This window comes from Perca flavescens, chromosome 4, assembly GCF_004354835.1.
Source record: "Perca flavescens isolate YP-PL-M2 chromosome 4, PFLA_1.0, whole genome shotgun sequence".
Taxonomy (NCBI): domain Eukaryota; kingdom Metazoa; phylum Chordata; class Actinopteri; order Perciformes; family Percidae; genus Perca; species Perca flavescens.
This window is the reverse complement of record NC_041334.1, coordinates 21,897,835-21,914,046: the sequence shown is the minus strand read 5'-3', so window position 1 is coordinate 21,914,046 and position 16,212 is coordinate 21,897,835. Positions and strand designations below refer to the sequence as shown.

The 16,212-nt window shown below is 40.0% G+C and overlaps 2 protein-coding genes across 2 annotated transcripts; one reads left to right on the top strand and one right to left on the bottom strand.

Annotated features, from left to right (window-relative positions):
* The first annotated feature begins 1,843 nt into the window (after positions 1-1,843).
* Positions 1,844-6,759, top strand: grik6 (glutamate receptor, ionotropic, kainate 6). Its single transcript, XM_028576762.1, has 10 exons — positions 1,844-1,932; positions 2,114-2,199; positions 4,206-4,237; positions 4,337-4,516; positions 4,735-4,958; positions 5,135-5,232; positions 5,357-5,574; positions 5,650-5,869; positions 5,960-6,204; positions 6,625-6,759. Exons 2-10 carry the CDS (start codon positions 2,115-2,117, stop codon positions 6,727-6,729), a joined length of 1,407 nt encoding a protein of 468 aa, XP_028432563.1. The 5' UTR covers positions 1,844-1,932; position 2,114; the 3' UTR covers positions 6,730-6,759.
* A 600-nt stretch (positions 6,760-7,359) lies between these two features.
* On the bottom strand, positions 7,360-16,031 carry plch2b (phospholipase C, eta 2b). Its single transcript, XM_028575037.1, has 21 exons — positions 15,704-16,031; positions 14,597-14,743; positions 13,829-14,072; positions 13,515-13,644; positions 12,575-12,745; positions 11,966-12,059; positions 11,664-11,867; positions 11,440-11,560; positions 11,168-11,339; positions 10,924-11,043; positions 10,739-10,822; positions 10,534-10,625; positions 10,355-10,443; positions 10,063-10,248; positions 9,849-9,956; positions 9,645-9,769; positions 9,452-9,536; positions 9,223-9,369; positions 8,682-8,761; positions 7,486-8,593; positions 7,360-7,364 (listed from the first exon to the last, which is right to left on the bottom strand). The coding sequence occupies exons 1-21, from the start codon at positions 16,029-16,031 to the stop codon at positions 7,360-7,362; spliced, it is 3,840 nt and encodes a 1,279-aa protein (XP_028430838.1).
* Positions 16,032-16,212: the final 181 nt, after the last annotated feature.

The window sequence follows — 16,212 nt, the reverse complement described above, 5'->3', positions numbered from 1 at the left end:
CAAGTGCCATTCACAACTGTTTAATCATATTGCCTGTAAATTCTGTAAAAGTTCAACATTTTCCTTGTAAATAGTAGTTTAACATAACAATCCAAACCCAAAGTCCCCTTACTAGTTTTAGAGAGCTTTCAACTGTACACACAGACGTCAACAGCATATTGAAGTTGCTCAGTTGTCATGGAGATGGATGGATCTGTTGACATGACATGCAAAGCTGTTGTGATTTAATTCACAGCACTTTGCTGAGGCAACGTCACTGGTCGATGATTGTGATTGGTTTAAAGAAATGCAAACTTTTTTTTCTCCTATTCCAGAATGCATTTGTGGTGTAGCCAGACTTGCGAGACTAGCCTGTGTATATTATAGCTCTATGTCTCTGTTGGTTTATCACTGCATGTGGGTGAAATGAGAGCCAGCTAAACATCACCCACTCAAGTCATGCAATATACACTTCATTATAAGCATAGAAAAAGCCTGAATGAAACCCTAAACTTAAACAGTGATAACACAAAAACAAGAAAGCTATCATGAAGCTAAATCACGCTTTTATCGGATTTATTTATATATTATCTATATATTACTCAATTTATACAGTAGTCTGCGTGATCTAGCTCAAATTGATGAGCTGATCACTGGCCGACTCAGTTATTTAGGTCACTACTTTCACCATAGGAGCTATAAAATGTCTGCTGAACACACACAGTGACTAATACAGTTCGCTATCTCACTATAGAAATAATTCCTGTTGCCTTGACGCTCAAATTGATTTACAACAAGCTATATCATGTTTCTTCAGCTGTTAACTGAGCACAGGCTTGCATTGTAACTTGCAGTTATAACAATTTATATTCTATAACAAACTCAGTTGGGAAATACTAAATTGCTTTATTATATTGTCATTAGCTCTGGCTCTCATTTTAATAGGTTCAGATGGTAATGGTAAAATACATATAAAAATGTATTCATTTGACTGAAGAAACTTGTTAACATGTCTGTCACTACGCTTGCCATGTTGTTTATATTAGAAAATCAAATCTAAGACACAAGTCCTGTCTCCCTGCTGACTTTAAAGATATATATATATATTATCTTTGCCCATTCCATAATAAAAGAATCTCTACTTATTCAACCCTTTCCTGAGCCTCCAACATCTTTCCAAGGCCATCTTCGCACTATATCACAAATAGTTTTTGTTTGGTGCTCTGCATGACTATGTTCACTCAATGTTCTTTCTCTCCGTTTTGCAACATTTTGATGAACCTACAGGGCCTCACAAAATCTTTAGCCGGTCTGTGGTCTAATTTTGTCTTTTTAAAGTGTTAACAAAAAGCATAGAGTTACAGCTTGTTAACCTGCTGAGCTTGCACACCCCCGAAAGAAATCTAATACCCACGTAACATTGATATTCACTGGCTAATATGATATTTATTTCACTGGTAGCAACACTTCTACTTAAAGAATGACTTTCTTTCTAAATAAACTTTATGTATAGCTCTCTGTAAGTGTAATATACAGTGAATGACAGCTATTTCCAGCTTCAGGGGGTTCAAATATTACATATATTTACATTACATGTGTTCACATGTAAGGCAAATATCATATCATCTATCATACTCAGCTTCACTATAAGTTTAATGTTATTGTTATTTAACAAGATCATGTTATTCATTCATATTGTTTAGATTTTAAGAAGTCAATTTTAGTATAAGTACCCACATTCTGTTCCACAGTGGAAGCTATATGTTCATACCTCATGCTGCTTCTTCCCACCCCTTAAAATTCTTCCACTTTCTCCACCCACAAAAATTTCGCTAGCTGTCTTAAGACATTTGAATCTGAAAAACTTCAGCTCACGCTGCATAACAGTCGAGCTCACTAGGGTCTGTCTGAAGTGTGTGCCAATCCAGCAGCCACATCTTGGTCTCTTGTCAGGTAGTATGGACATCCATCATATCTGCTCTCCTCAGTGATTGTCTCTGGCACTATTAAATGTGTTGATTTAATTGATCTTTGCATTTGTATCAAGAAAGGTGTATTTGAGTTTATCAATGTGATTCATCTGATGCACAACCAACCACTAAGTGTCTCTTCTTTTTTTTTAAACAACTTGTAGGATGCAAATCAGGATAATCAGGATGCTGTTTGGCTCTTTTGTATTGTCTGTTGGAGTTTTCCTGAACATTGGAGTGTGCACTGCAGGTAAGGAACTATGTTTTTTGTTTTTTTATCACAGGTTTGTACTTTGCAGAAATAATACTGATACATCAAATCAGTATAGCAGATTTAACCAGGCTTGTTAGATAACACTATTTCATTTTAAACCTCAAACCATGTTGAAAGTAACTGAGTGTGCATTGAAGTTGGTCTGATTGACAACGTTAGAGAATGTAGCGTTTTCACTTCACACCGATATTCCAATGTTTGACCCGGTCACTGCATTTGTAATTCAGTGTGGTGGCAGCTTGCTTTTTTTCTCTGCCAGATTCTTCATGTTTTCACTGCTGGATTTGGTATAAATTTCCCAGGCTTGACAGGGCGTAAATACATAAACAGTTGGGATCAATATCAAAGTGTAGCGCCACATCCTGTCCAACTCTTGTAGAAAAACAGAAAGGGAAGCAAGCCAGTTGACACTCTCACAAAAAACGGTAATAAATCAACTCTATGGAGCAAACAAAGGCCTTGTGTCTTAGAGTGCCCAAAAAGTCTTGAAGAGCGTGTATACGTGTCATCTTTTGAAAAGGAGGATCTGATGGTTGTCAGGATCACCCTGCGGTGATGGATCCCCAAGGCCTTGGCCTGAATCAAGGCTTTTGATACTCTTTGACTTCCCTCCCATCTCACAGTGCCACGGCATTGAGACTCTTTGAATTAAAACACTGCTCTAAATAGATTGTGGTGTGCAAACCGATTTCAAGTAGGAGAGGAGAGTGGCCAGATCTCTAGGATACCGGAAACAAGTTATGACTAGAAGGTTAATACAGGCGCCCCAAAGTTCATCTCAGTCATCTCTGCATGTCAGAGTAAAGTCTGAAAATGGCCAATGCACAAAGGGTTCTTTGATTCTGCCAAATGTAGCTGTGAAAAACTTGTCAGTCAAAATAAACCTGTAGTTGCTCCCTACTCTAATGTATCCCTATTATTTTTTCCCCTTATACCTTTCCTAATTTTTCATAGTCAAGAAAAATGGGCACTTATATATCCAAAACAGTGGTTCCCAAAGTGTGTACCAAGGCAGCCTGGGCTGGCTTAAGGATGGGCCACAGGAGCCATAAGATTTGTTTATTCTCCTTTATTATTGTATATTTTAATAACTTTCCACCACATAATAAAGAACAAAGCAACATTTACATCACCTACATTAGATTTCCAAGCATATCAAAACAGAACAACTAAGCAAAAAAATCATATTAACAAGACTAAGAGTCTACAGCTACACTATCTGATTTATAAGGCTGTATGTAGGAACAGCCTTTAGCTTTGAGCTAAATGCTTAAGTCAGAAAAGTCAAGAGATCACCCAAGTAAGTAGGATTTATCCTCTGGGAACCATGAATGTCTGTACATAATGCTGTGCCAATCCATCTAGTAGATGTTGAGATATTTAATTGGATAAGTGAAACTAGGGTTAGGGTTAGAGCTGCTGGCGCTAGATGAAAAGTCAGAGGATCAACAAAGTCACTATGATTTATCCTCTTGAACCATGAATGACAAATCTTCATCTTAATCCAACAAAAAATTGAGTGGCTGACCATCAGACTAACATTGCTATCCTAGAGGCAAGCATGGCTAAAAACAGTTGCTCTGTTACTTTGTTGTATTCCAGAGGTTCACAACCTTGTGAACCCTGAAATTGAACCAATACTTGTGACCCCTCATCACAGGTTTTCGCCTTAGTGTGGACATTAGCTGTGTGCAGTTCAACCAAAGAGTGATAATTTAAAGGATTTTTAGAGGCCTGAAGAGGTAAAAATATCCAGTATTTCCAATGAAAACATTTTTCTTTCTTATCCCGTTACTCATTTGATGACCACTCAGATTTATCATAAGACCCTTTGCGGAGGTCCCGGCCCCCAGGTTGAGAACCACTGATTTATTCCCCCTCATATCTTCATAACTTCCTAGTTTACATAAACATGATGAACGGTGCTTGTTTCTAAAAGTTATTGTACTAATGTGTTCTTTACTTTTCCGCCTCAACATCAGTGCAATCAGAGATGAGAATCACAACAATAAAGGTATAGTGATTTGTTTCTTTCAAGCCTCTAGTAGAGGTAAATACAAAATTTAAGATAAAACACAATTCATTGATTACCTTTTGACATATTTTCTTTTAGCAAGAACCATATGCAATGTCCAAAGGTGCACAACTGGAAGGCTTTTGCATGGACCTGCTGTCTGAAGTAGCCAAGAAACTGGGCTTCAATTACAAAGTGCAGCTGGTGAAAGATGCTTCATACGGCAGACAGGATGAGAACGGGAACTGGAATGGGATGATTGGAGAGGTGGTGAGAGGGGTGAGTGCATGAAAACTTACATTTGAAGGGGTCAAAGGGCAGACAACCATTCCGCAGGAGCTTAAAATACCCAGTTGGCATCTGTGACTCAGAACCGATACATTGAAAATCAGTAAATGTGTGTTGTGAACAATATCAACAGGGTTGTTGGTGCAGTTAGAATCTCTTTAATTCATTGAGGAGTTTCTTTAAATGTAGTATTTATGTGTTCCCCACAGGAGGCCGACCTTGCGATTGCTCCGCTGACTCTCACTGCAGCTCGGGAGAAAGTGGTGGGGATGACCAAACCATTCATGCAGACAGGAATCAGCATCCTGCTGAGGAAGGACATCTCAGAGGGAACAGGCTTCTTTGAATTCCTTTCCCCCTTTACAGCCGAGACCTGGGTCGGCATACTCATTGCCTATCTGGGGACGGCTGCATGCATCTTTGTAGTTGCCAGGTTGGTGATGCAAGTTGGACTAAAAAGTAATGTATTTGTTGATATTTACTGATGTGCTGTCGGATTTGAATATGAATATATTATACTTCTTGTCTGTGGATATCTTCACATTTCTGCTGGTAGTGGAATCCCTTTGGTTGCGGTCACATGAATATGTTATTTGTATGCAAATGCAGACTCAGCCCATGTGAGTGGAGTCAGACCCAGAGTGAGCAGAACAGATTCAGCCTCCTCCACAGTCTGTGGTACACAGCTGGAGCTCTAACTCTACAAGGTAAACAGCAAAACCAGACACTTGTATGCCACCAAATGGAGACTGGTGATAATGAATTTACTGATTAGTTTCTTTTTTCTTCTTTGCTTGAGACATTTTTTACTGTACTCTTTTGTGTTGTCAGGTGCTGGCCCACACCCCAAAGCTCTTTCAGGACGTGTCATCTGCTGCAGCTGGTGGTTATTTACCATCGTCCTCCTAGCTTGTTATTTCTCCAACCTCAGCTCCTCTAAGACCTCCGACTCCACTCACCTGACAGTGAAAGGGTTTGAGGACTTAGCCAATCAGGACACGATTGAGTACGGCTGCTTGGCTGGCTCATCCACCCTTGCCTTCTTTAAGGTACAGACATTGGATCACTTATGGATCCCCCGTCTCACTGCTGTTTCTCTAATTCTGTTTTTTTCCTTCATGCAGAATTCAAACAATCCAGTGTACCGCAGGATCTATGAACACATGGAGAGAACTAAGAGTTTTGTGTCATCTATGGACGAAGGGGTCCAGCGTGCAAAAGAGGGAAACTTTGCCTTCATTGGAGAGTCTGTTTCTTTGGACTTGGCAGTAGCACGCCATTGTGAGCTCGTCAGAGCACATGAAGTCATTGGAATGAGGGGATACAGCATTGCTGCCAGCCTTGGTGAGGTTACTCATTTTGAAAACGCATAAACAAATTATATTTTAAAAATAAAAATAAATAATTAACAATAAAACTATCAATTTCCTCAAGGTTCACCCATCATAAAGAACCTCAGCGTGGCAATCCTACAGCTGAGCGAGGCAGGGGAGCTGGCTTACCTGCGAAGCAAGTGGTGGGCCAGCAGCTGCGTAGCAGACAAGGCCAAGTCTTCAGCTGTGCATCAGCACAGCCTCAAGGGGATGTTTCTGGTTCTTTCCCTTGGCCTGGGGCTGGGAGCACTGCTGGCTGTCCTGGAGCTCACCTCCAAAAGCCGCAGAAGAGCAGCTGAGCAGAAGGTGTGTGCAAGTGCATTTACAAATCACATCACTTCAGTCAGGCGAAAATAAACATCCATCTCTCCAAAGTATTAACTTTTCAGAAACTAAACCAAACAGCCTTGTTTTTTGCTCCACAGGGTTATTATTATTATTATTATTGTTTATCCAATAGGCTTTTAAGCTGTTTCATAAGCCTGAAAGACTGCAACATTTGCTCAACCATTTAATGACAAAACAATCTGTTACAGTTCAAAGCAACCCTGTAATTTACCAATTGGTTTTCACATCAGCTGGAGAACAAAATGCAGAGGACACAAGCAGACTGATACAGTCACATTCTCTCATCCACACAAGCATGTTTACATAAAATTAATCAACATATTAATGAATACATTTTTTTCACTTCTGTTTATATTTATTTATATGTCCTTCCTGCAGAAATCCTGTTGCACTGTGCTGACTGAGGAACTGAGTCTGCGCTTGAGGACCAGCAATGCAAACAAACCCCAAGAAAATGTAGACAAAGATAAAGAAAAAGCATAGAAACATCCTACAAATGTGTAGTTTTAACACGTCTGAACATTTTAACTTAGAATTATTTTGGTTTGATAGCTGTTTGATAGAATTTGTTCTAATATTTGACAGAAACATTAACTTAATTGTAGGTTTTGAACTTTCTTACTTGTAGAGATACATCAGAAAAGAAACAGTATTACATTTCAAAATAAAAAAGCTCACATTTTATTAAAATAATCAATTAATTGATTTTCAAGTACGTACGCTACAAATTCAATGAAAAAGCAAACAGTTTAAGTATTATAAAAAATAATTATTAAAATGGCAACAAACTAACAAATAGCGCTCATGTACTTGGTTTTTTTTTAGTTTACTGTTACTTCTTTCTGACTGCATCACACTGTTTTGTACAGTTGGCAATGGCATCACATGATTTCAACAAAAACTATTTCATGCATAAAAACTGTGTCATTTGTAAACATAACAGCAGGCCTATAATAATAAAAACTGTCTAATTGTGTCATTCTGTGTGTGTCTTCCTATTGATCTAGAAAGAAAATCAGAACTGCTTTCTGCCACGACTCCTTTTTGTGGTTGTGTTGTTATTCTTTTTCTTTGTCTTCTGAAGGACCTTGTTGTCATGCTGGAGTCATCAGTCTAATCTAAAAGAAAAAAAAATACAATAAAAGCAAAAGCCATGATTTAATACAACCACTTTACGTTTGTATCTGCAGTTATTTTTATTTTACTTTTGCAAATGTGTACACATAATCTGTGACTCACCATTTAGAAAAAGCGGCGATTTACAGTGGATCTCTCTCATCCTCTGGTCAAAAAGGGCCTTCATCTCCCTCTGCAGCGTGCCCTCACGTTGCTCTGCTCCAGATGGCACACAGGAGGGCACAAACTCCAGGCTGTCAGTGCTGCCGTCACTGCTGCTGGATGTTCTGTCAGACAGGCAGAGGCCGTTGGGGATAGGCCTCGCCTGGCTGCTGTAGCTGTTGTATTTTTGTGCTTGCTGTGTCTGCCAGTTGAAAGCAGGCTTGCGGTTCACCATCGGCGTCTGGGGAGAGGTAGTTGGTTTTCGAGGGCAACTGCGTGAGCGGGCCTTTGTTCGTATTGGGGTGGATGGTCGGGGTGTCGCTGAAGCCTCTAAGGTCCGTCTTACCCTGGCAGGAGACGGTGGAGAGATAAGTGAAGAGGATAGGGCTTCATGCTGCAGCGGATACTGTGGCACGGGCTGAAACCAAGGATGAGGGACTGAATCAGTCAGACTTTGAGTTTGTGTTGGTTGCTCAGGTTCAATGGCAATTACTTTGTCTGGCTCTGGTTCTGTTGGTAATTCCTCAGATTCTTCAGGTTGCTGTGGTTCAGACATCTGAACCTTCTCCTGCCCAGCACAGGTTGACTCTGGTGATTCATCAGTTTCATTCTCCAACTCTTCTGGAATTGGATTTTGACTGTCAGGAGCAAGACCATCAGGACAAGAAGCCTGGGGTGAGGTCTCAAGATCAAAGCTATCTGCTCTGGCACAGGGAGCAGTACCCCTGTGGTGGGAGTCAGTGGAGGACATCCGACTGAAGATCCCTCTCCTTGTCTCTGGTGGTTCATGAATTTTAACTCTGTGAGCTCGCCTCACTGGTTCACTCATGGCTCCTTTGTGGATAGCATCCTTGGCTGCTGCTGGCCCATGTACCAGAGGAAACATTTCTCCATTCCTGCTGTCCTGAGAAATAGTATCCAGATCCTTGCGGAAGTACAGTGCTCGTCCGTCTTCTGAGGACTGGACAGAGAAGTCTAGTGAAGTCTGCCTTTGAGGACCCTTCATATGCTTCTGGGCTGCTTTTTGGATGTGTTTTCTGGCTGCCTGCACCGCATTTGTGGGTTTGATCTGTTTTACAAAGGACACCAAAGTTTTTAAGATGGAGTTGTAGGATGAAGCTGAAATTAGATGTGTGAGTTTATTTAAAGAAGCTTACCTTTCCTGTTGTATCATTGATAGCAACATGAACAAAGATGGATGATTCTGCCATCCCCTCCAGGTACACATGCCGATAACCTACAAATTTGCATAAACAATCATGTTAATACATTTTATTCATATTAAACAAATAGTTTTGCATTTTGGAAAATATGCTTATTTGCTCTCTTGCCGGGAGTTTGCATATTAACATCTTATGTTTGTTTGATCTGCACAACAATGAACAACTTGTGGTTTTACAAAGGGTAATGTGTGAGACTATTTCTTCACTCTGCAGCAACTTGAAGTTACTATGAGATATAACTTGTTAAGTAGTGAGTTTTAATGATGCTGGTAGGCAGACGTTTTTTACTTTTGGAAAGAGCCAAGCTATCTTTTCCTCCCTTTTTCCAGTGTTTATGCTATGATGCTGTAGCGTTATTGATCTGACACATGATAGTGATATCAATCTTCTTATCTAACTCTCTGCAATAAGCGTATTTCCCAAAATGTCTGACTGACTGGAGTGTTCATAACAGAAATCTCATCATATAATCTACCTGGCATCATACTTCTGAAAGCAACAGTCCTCTGTCCAATGAAATCTCGTCCAATAGGATCATGATCCCACACTTGGAAACGCACCAGGGCAATCTGAGGCATTAGAATGTTAAAGACGAGAGTCTCCTCCCACATTGGGTTGAAACCTGAATGAGTTAAAGGGAAGTTACACAATCAGAAAAACTGGAAAGTTGACTCTCTGTTATGAGATTATGAGATGGGACATACCATTATCATCCACCACCCTGGTCTGCTGCTTGGAATAATCAACATTAAGGCCGATTATCTCAACCTCAACAAAAGGATCGATAATCTGGAAGAAGAAAGAAATTAGTAAAAATGGGATTCAAGAGATGAAAAATATCTTTTTAAAAGCTTTGTCAGGTGTCTCAATAATAGCTTATGTCTGCAGCATGTATACCTCTCCTCTGTCCCCAAACATGGAGTCTTTAGGTTTGGGAAGCTGTTGTCCACTGATGATCTTCAGCACCAGCTGAGTCTTTCTGTGTCCTGGTAGAGGATCCTCTAACATGGGGTTAAAGGCAGCTGAGGAAAAAACAAGAAAATTGTCTACCCCTTCACAGAAATTTGCTATTAACTCTGCACAATCGGTATATGCACATACCTTTACACATGCACTTAGGCCTCAGAATATATCCACAGTTTCCATTGGTTGAAAACTTGGCTCGGTTAAGTTCTAGCATACGGCCCTCTGTTTGATAATTCATTGCAACTAAAATGAAACATACACATAAATGAAAAGCAATATTAAATATTAAACGTACCTCTCATTGTAATTTGGAAAAAGGCAGTATTGCAGTTCACTCTGACTGTCTTACCCATATGGCATCCTGCGTTCCAGTAGGGTTGTGGGTTGAAGTTGCTCGAGTCCACTCTGTAGTTGGACGGGTAGACTCTTAGAAGTTGGCGTTGGTTGAAACGGACCAATTCCCCCGGCTTCAGCTGTAAGATCTGGTTCATAACAGTCTCGTTAAGGGATGATACCTGCCAACTGTTCACAAATGCTACCAGATAGGAAAAAAATCAAAAAAATCAAACATCCATTCCTAAAATACATGATAAACTATAGGATCATGCGTGTGATAAAAACATGCAAAGATATCCCTTTACCTTGTGTTTCTATGTCATGCACACGGACAGATTTTGTGTACTTGACCAGGTCAGACAGAGCTCGGGACAACCTCATCGTTTTCCTCTTCCTATAGGGAGAGTTATAGACAAACAGTACAAGTGTAACCGTTGAAACTAGGAGTATTGCTAAAACTACTGAATTTGATGACTAATCTTACTTGGGATGGTAAACAATTTGTGTCCTCTCCTTGCTATGGTCTGACTCGCCATCAGACATTGTCTTATTTTTCACTCGGATTCTCTTTTTCCTCTGAAAAAAAAATGCATCATTTGCAATTTTTCTGATGGCTTCAAGGTGTATAGCAAAGTAGGGCGATATCAACAACAACAAAAAAGTGTTAAGAAAATAAGCAGAGGGCTGACCTTTCGTTTGAAGCTCCTTATGATCGATCTGCCAAATCGGCTCTTCTTTTTGGTTTTATTGGTAGAGGTAACAATATTCCCCTCCTAAAACAGTCAAACATAATGCATAATTATCTATCTATCTATCTATCTATCTATCTATCTATCTATCTATCTATCTATCTATCTATCTATGTTTAATTTGCCTGTGTGATATCATCATCATCATCATCGGCTTCTTCCTCCTCTTCCTCATCACCAGTGTCTTCATCAGACACATCACCCTCCTCTGCATCAGGATCAAGGTTTGCTGGCAGCTTTTTTCCCTGGAAAACAAGTTAAACAAGTACTGAATATTATAAGTCCATGTGTGATTGTGGTGTGTTTGTGTGCTTTGTTTGAGTATCCTTGAGCAGCTTATGGCAGCACATGCTGTTAAAACAATTTTACCTTAACTAAAACTTTCCCTTTCAGGATCTCAGGGGAAGGCAGCTTCTTGCATTCATTTACGTTGACACTGGACAGATCCAGTTTGTCCTGCAGCACCTCTCTCAGATACTCAGCCATCTTTTTCTGCTGAGGCACAGTGCAGTGGTTCTCTATGGACAAAATCACCGGGTATCTGGGGAGTGTGACGTGATGACACCTGAGCTACATGTATGATGCTTTTTATTGTGAAAGCTTGACAAAACACACCAGTATCAGGACCCAGAAGCACTTACGGTGATTTTGTGAAGGCATATTTATTTATTGTCTCAATGACATCTTTAAAGAGAATTTTGGATGTCAAGGTGTAGCCGTGATGAATAATGGGCTCCCCGTCAGGCCCGTCCCAGCAGTCCACTGAGAAAAGAGGAGGACAGAACAAAAGAGTTAATAAGGATGAGTCACCATGTCATTAAATCCCAGCGAAAAGAGCTGAAGTTCTGTTTTTTCAGGCTTTTACCCTCAACACAGCGACAGCCAGCCTGGAGAACATAGGCATACATTTCCACTCGAGACTGAGAGAGCAGCTGGTCTCCTGTCAGGTAGGTGTTGTGTGAGGTGGCAATAAAGTAGTTATTCAGAGGCTGCGTCATGTCCTGGTTCACCTGATTGTGCTCGGGGTTGAAGATATCACCTGCAGGGCTCCTTAAGTAGTTGGTAAAACCTGAGGAAAGAAAGTTGCATAGCATATGTATTTGTATGTTCATATGTGATGTTATTGATGCATTTTTAAATAAGCTGTTATTAGCAAGTTCACCATACCATCAATACCCAGAACCATACGCTGCAGGTTCTCAGGACATGGCTCAAACTTGGTCACTATGTCGACTAAATACTCTTTGACCAAACCTCGCATCTGCAAATAAAACAATATCAGGAATGTCATTTTTGGTTTATCTGATCTGATATTTTACACATAGTCTGTTTCAGAAATTGAATGCTTTTAATTGTGAAGTAAGAATGTTCTTTTATAGTTTTATCGAGGCTTAAAACTTGTCTGTTTGTATGACTTTTATTAAAATAAATCTGGGTTTATATCTTGCACTGCACAGCTGTGTTTTGTTCAAATTTAGATTATTTTAATCTTAATTTTTTCTTTTAATTTTTTTAAATCTTAAACAATGAAACTGACATCAATTAGATAAAATTACAAACAGTAACACTGGATTACATTGCACAGATTGTCCGCCACCAACAATCAAAACTGCTATGGTGATTACAGAACATACATACATAATACATTGAAATGCTGACGATGACTAGTGTAAACAATGGGGTTTGATTGAATGAAAATCTTAAGTATAATAGGTTTAAAATAAATACACACAAACACAAAGAATTGGCATGAATCTTTTTACATTTTGTTTGTACCTTCTGTTCGTTTTCAAGAAAGTGTGCAAGGTCGTGAAGATCCAGGACTTCTTTCTGATTGCTGTAGGAGATCATTATCAAGTAGAGGTCTCTGCGTGTGGAAATTATCTTGTAGAACGAACAAAATTCTTCAAAGCCCAGAGAGCCCTGGTTGTCGTCTGTGTCTGCTTCCTACAGATAACGACAAAAAGTATTTCATGAGCAAGAAATAACTTTTTCACTATGTGTGTGATTTGAGATAACCACCCAGTCAAAGAAAATATGTACCACCAGTATATCTATCACCATCGAACATGATGGAGCTCGTTCACAGAGACTATCACCATCAGGAGGGGAGGACAGTTAGCTACTGAACTAAAGAAATACTGCAGTGAAAGTAAGGCCATCTGTTCAGTGGTCTAATGGACTTCCTGTGGCACTCTCCTACACTGTCCTGCCAAAATACTGTATACATATTTGTCTACTCTTGCTAATGCTTTGTGTAAACCAAAGTATTGTTGTATTACCAAAAACATTCAAAACTAGGCTAATAACATTGCCTCAGCTGTACTTTGAGTTTTTTGTTAATTAGCTAATGTGAGCATGCTAACATGCTAAACAAAGATGGAAACCATGCTAAACATTATACCTCCTAAACACCAACATGTTAGCATTGTCATTGTCAGCATGGTAGCATTTAGCACATAGCACTTCTGTGTTTATGTTCAGCTTCACAGAACTGTTTACATGGGTGTGAGCAATCAAGTTATCAGTTAAACTCAATGTGAATTCTGTTTTGTATTAATGAAGTCACAATTGAGTGCAGCAACATCTCCAGGTAAGGAGATATTAATGATAGATAACTACATATACAAAAGCACAGAGGCAGATTTGACGGTGGGTCATGCTCATTAAATTTATGGCAGCTGGCATAATCAACCTTTGTAGATATATCTCTTACTTGAAACATCTGCCTGACTTTCTGCTTGGGTAAATTCACATTGAGTTTGTGAAGCAGATGGTGAACCTCTCCAATGCTCAAGGTGCCATCTCCATTTTTGTCGGCCTCAGAGAAAGTCTGCTGTAACCATGTGAGGCTGCATTTAAGGAGGAAACTACAAGGATCATGATCAGGTCACTTTATGTGTGTTGTTCTGTCTTCTACAATTGGATGTGTTAACCTCCTAAATATGAATAGGAGTGATGTACCAGTATTTGTAATAATTAGTCACTTAAAGGATTAAACATGTGTATGAGAGGCTGAATAAAGGATATTGATCACGGGTGCGCTGCCTCCGGGCCAGACTGTCCTCATCACTGATGCCAGCCATGAGGTATTTTAGCCCAGTGATCCAGGTGCGGGCCTCCTCTGCGTTGGTGGAGACCAGGTCCAGGGACTTGACTCGCTCCCCGTAGTAAATACTGAAGCAGTAGTTTGGGTCGAAGCGGTTGTCTGCGTACCGCCTAAAGATCTCTGACTTTTTTCCCTCGCAGACTTCATGGATAGAATCGATAGTTACTGAAACAGATGATTAAGACATGTGCTGGGAGTCATTCAACTAATCAGTTACATATTTAAGCTTCTTGGAGGAACTTTGGGCTCAGAACAGCATCATAATCATTACAAAAAACATCAGCGAAAAAGTAACTAGCTTAATTTTTTACTCAGGTCAAACAATGCCATCCAACTTTTCTGACTCAATAGGGGTCAAATGTGAACACCTATAACATGTCTAATTTACAAAAACATCTTAACCATTATATAACACAGGCAACTATTCAGTGAACTCTTTACAGCCTGCTCCCCAAAGTGTCATAGATCATTTAGATCTGGGGTATCACAGCTATTGATATGTTAACTGATAACAAGATACACCCATGGGTTTATGTGCAAGCCTCACTTAAACAGTAGTTGAGAAAAGAAATGAAATATTTTTGTTATTAGTGATGTTTAATTGTTTTATAGTTAGAACAGCCAGCTGTAGATATTCAGCGCTGCTAAAATATTTTTTGAAAAGTATATAGTGAATAGTGATAGCTCACTTTTGGCCTTGTCATGTTTCCTGGAGGGCCGCCACCGGATGCAGGACTTGTGTTCGTCCAGGTAAAAGAATCGGACCAGTCCTTTCTTCTTCCCCTTCAGTTTTGTCATCTGAGTGCCAGTCTGCATGGTGCACATACACCTTTCCACTACAGGGGAGCACAAGCAGACACACAATATTTATCATCTGTTAGTCAAGTTTGTCAAGCTTAAAATCTGCAGGGTCATCACATTGGCATGCATTTACTGCCAACATCAGAGGGAGCTTGTGCAAATCACATCAGTGTAATGTATATTCAGTTATCTATAATAATATATTTTTGTCCATTTTCTAGTTGATTCGTCAATTGTGCCTTACAATTTGACAATTTGTAATATACGAAATCCTGCAGTGCATGTCTTGTGATTGCGTGCAGGAAAACCCCATGACAAACCCAAATGAATCCCTGAAGCAGTAGAGACAAGTAGAGGTTTACCATCAAGCCCTTGTTTATGAGATTATAGGATGCGTCACACAGAGAGTTAAGTAGCTGTATATGTGTGTTAATGATAAGAGGGGAAAAAAGGAAAAGATACACAACCCTGAAATGATCTTAGTCTAAAAAAACAAATCCATCAGTCATCAGTTATTCTCCTGACTTTTCTTTGCTGATATTTCTTGAGACTTTGAATGGTGTGTGCACAGTGCTTGAACTGAAATAACATGTCAGAGCCAACAATTATCTTGTAACAATCAGGTCATTGTGAAGTAGTGTGTTTGTTTTGTGTGCTAAAAGCATGTAACCTTTGTTTGTAATCTAAAGCTCAGATGCATGTGACGCATTCTGGCACATCATTCAGGCTAATCCTGAAGGATTGTCTAATGTCCATATGCCCATTATCTACTCACAGCCTTCCCAGCATCACTACTCTGTTATGTTGGAACATTCACACATATTACAGGCCAATCACATTTGAACTCACACAACCTTGTTTGTATCATATTCATGCCGTATGTGTGAAAAACAAATATTTATTTTGCAGCAGCTTGTAGGCATTTCTGCTAAACAACAGGTTGACATTCTGCAGTGTTTGAAGGTGACATTATTTGATGAGTCAGTGAATCTTACCTATCTGACCCAGTCTCCAAATCGGCTGTGCGACCACACTGCCACCAATCCAGAAAAACTCCTCAGCGAGTCTGGAGATGGATGCTTTCTGCCAGAGTTTTGGAGAGCTCATAATGGACTGGGTGGACGAATTAAAGGGACTCGAGACCTGTTTCGCCTGATGAGAGGAGCCCTTAGCATGTGATGGGGAGAACATTCCTGATGACAGAGATCCTAAAGACTGAAAGGTGGTCTTCTTGGGTGACAGAGAGGAGTGTGGTGGGGTGCCACTCAGCCCTGGAGACAGAGGTGCCATAGCTGGGGTGCTGTTCATCCCTGAGCTGTACATTTGAGTCTAACTCTCCTGTCCCATTCACACCACATTAACCCACCTCAATCTGCTGGGCTCTTCAACTAGGTTTTTCTCTCTCATGCAGCATATCCTCTTCGTCCAAGTAAAGTCTTCCCACATGGGATCAGGGAACAATATTCCCATCCTGAAGGTTCATTCCTCGTCATCCTGTGTCCAG

Excerpts from the sequence above, each read along its gene's own strand:
- grik6 (XM_028576762.1), top strand. The coding sequence starts at position 2,115 with ATGCAAATCAGGATAATCAGGATGCTGTTTGGCTCTTTTGTATTGTCT. Across the intron at positions 4,238-4,336 it reads TGAGAATCACAACAATAAAG|CAAGAACCATATGCAATGTC; the intron begins GTATAGTGATTT and ends ATTTTCTTTTAG. Across the intron at positions 6,205-6,624 it reads GAAGAGCAGCTGAGCAGAAG|AAATCCTGTTGCACTGTGCT; the intron begins GTGTGTGCAAGT and ends TCCTTCCTGCAG.
- plch2b (XM_028575037.1), bottom strand. The coding sequence starts at position 16,031 with ATGTACAGCTCAGGGATGAACAGCACCCCAGCTATGGCACCTCTGTCT. Across the intron at positions 14,744-15,703 it reads TTGGAGACTGGGTCAGATAG|TGGAAAGGTGTATGTGCACC; the intron begins GTAAGATTCACT and ends GCTCCCCTGTAG. Across the intron at positions 10,823-10,923 it reads ATGATGATGATATCACACAG|GAGGGGAATATTGTTACCTC; the intron begins GCAAATTAAACA and ends TGACTGTTTTAG.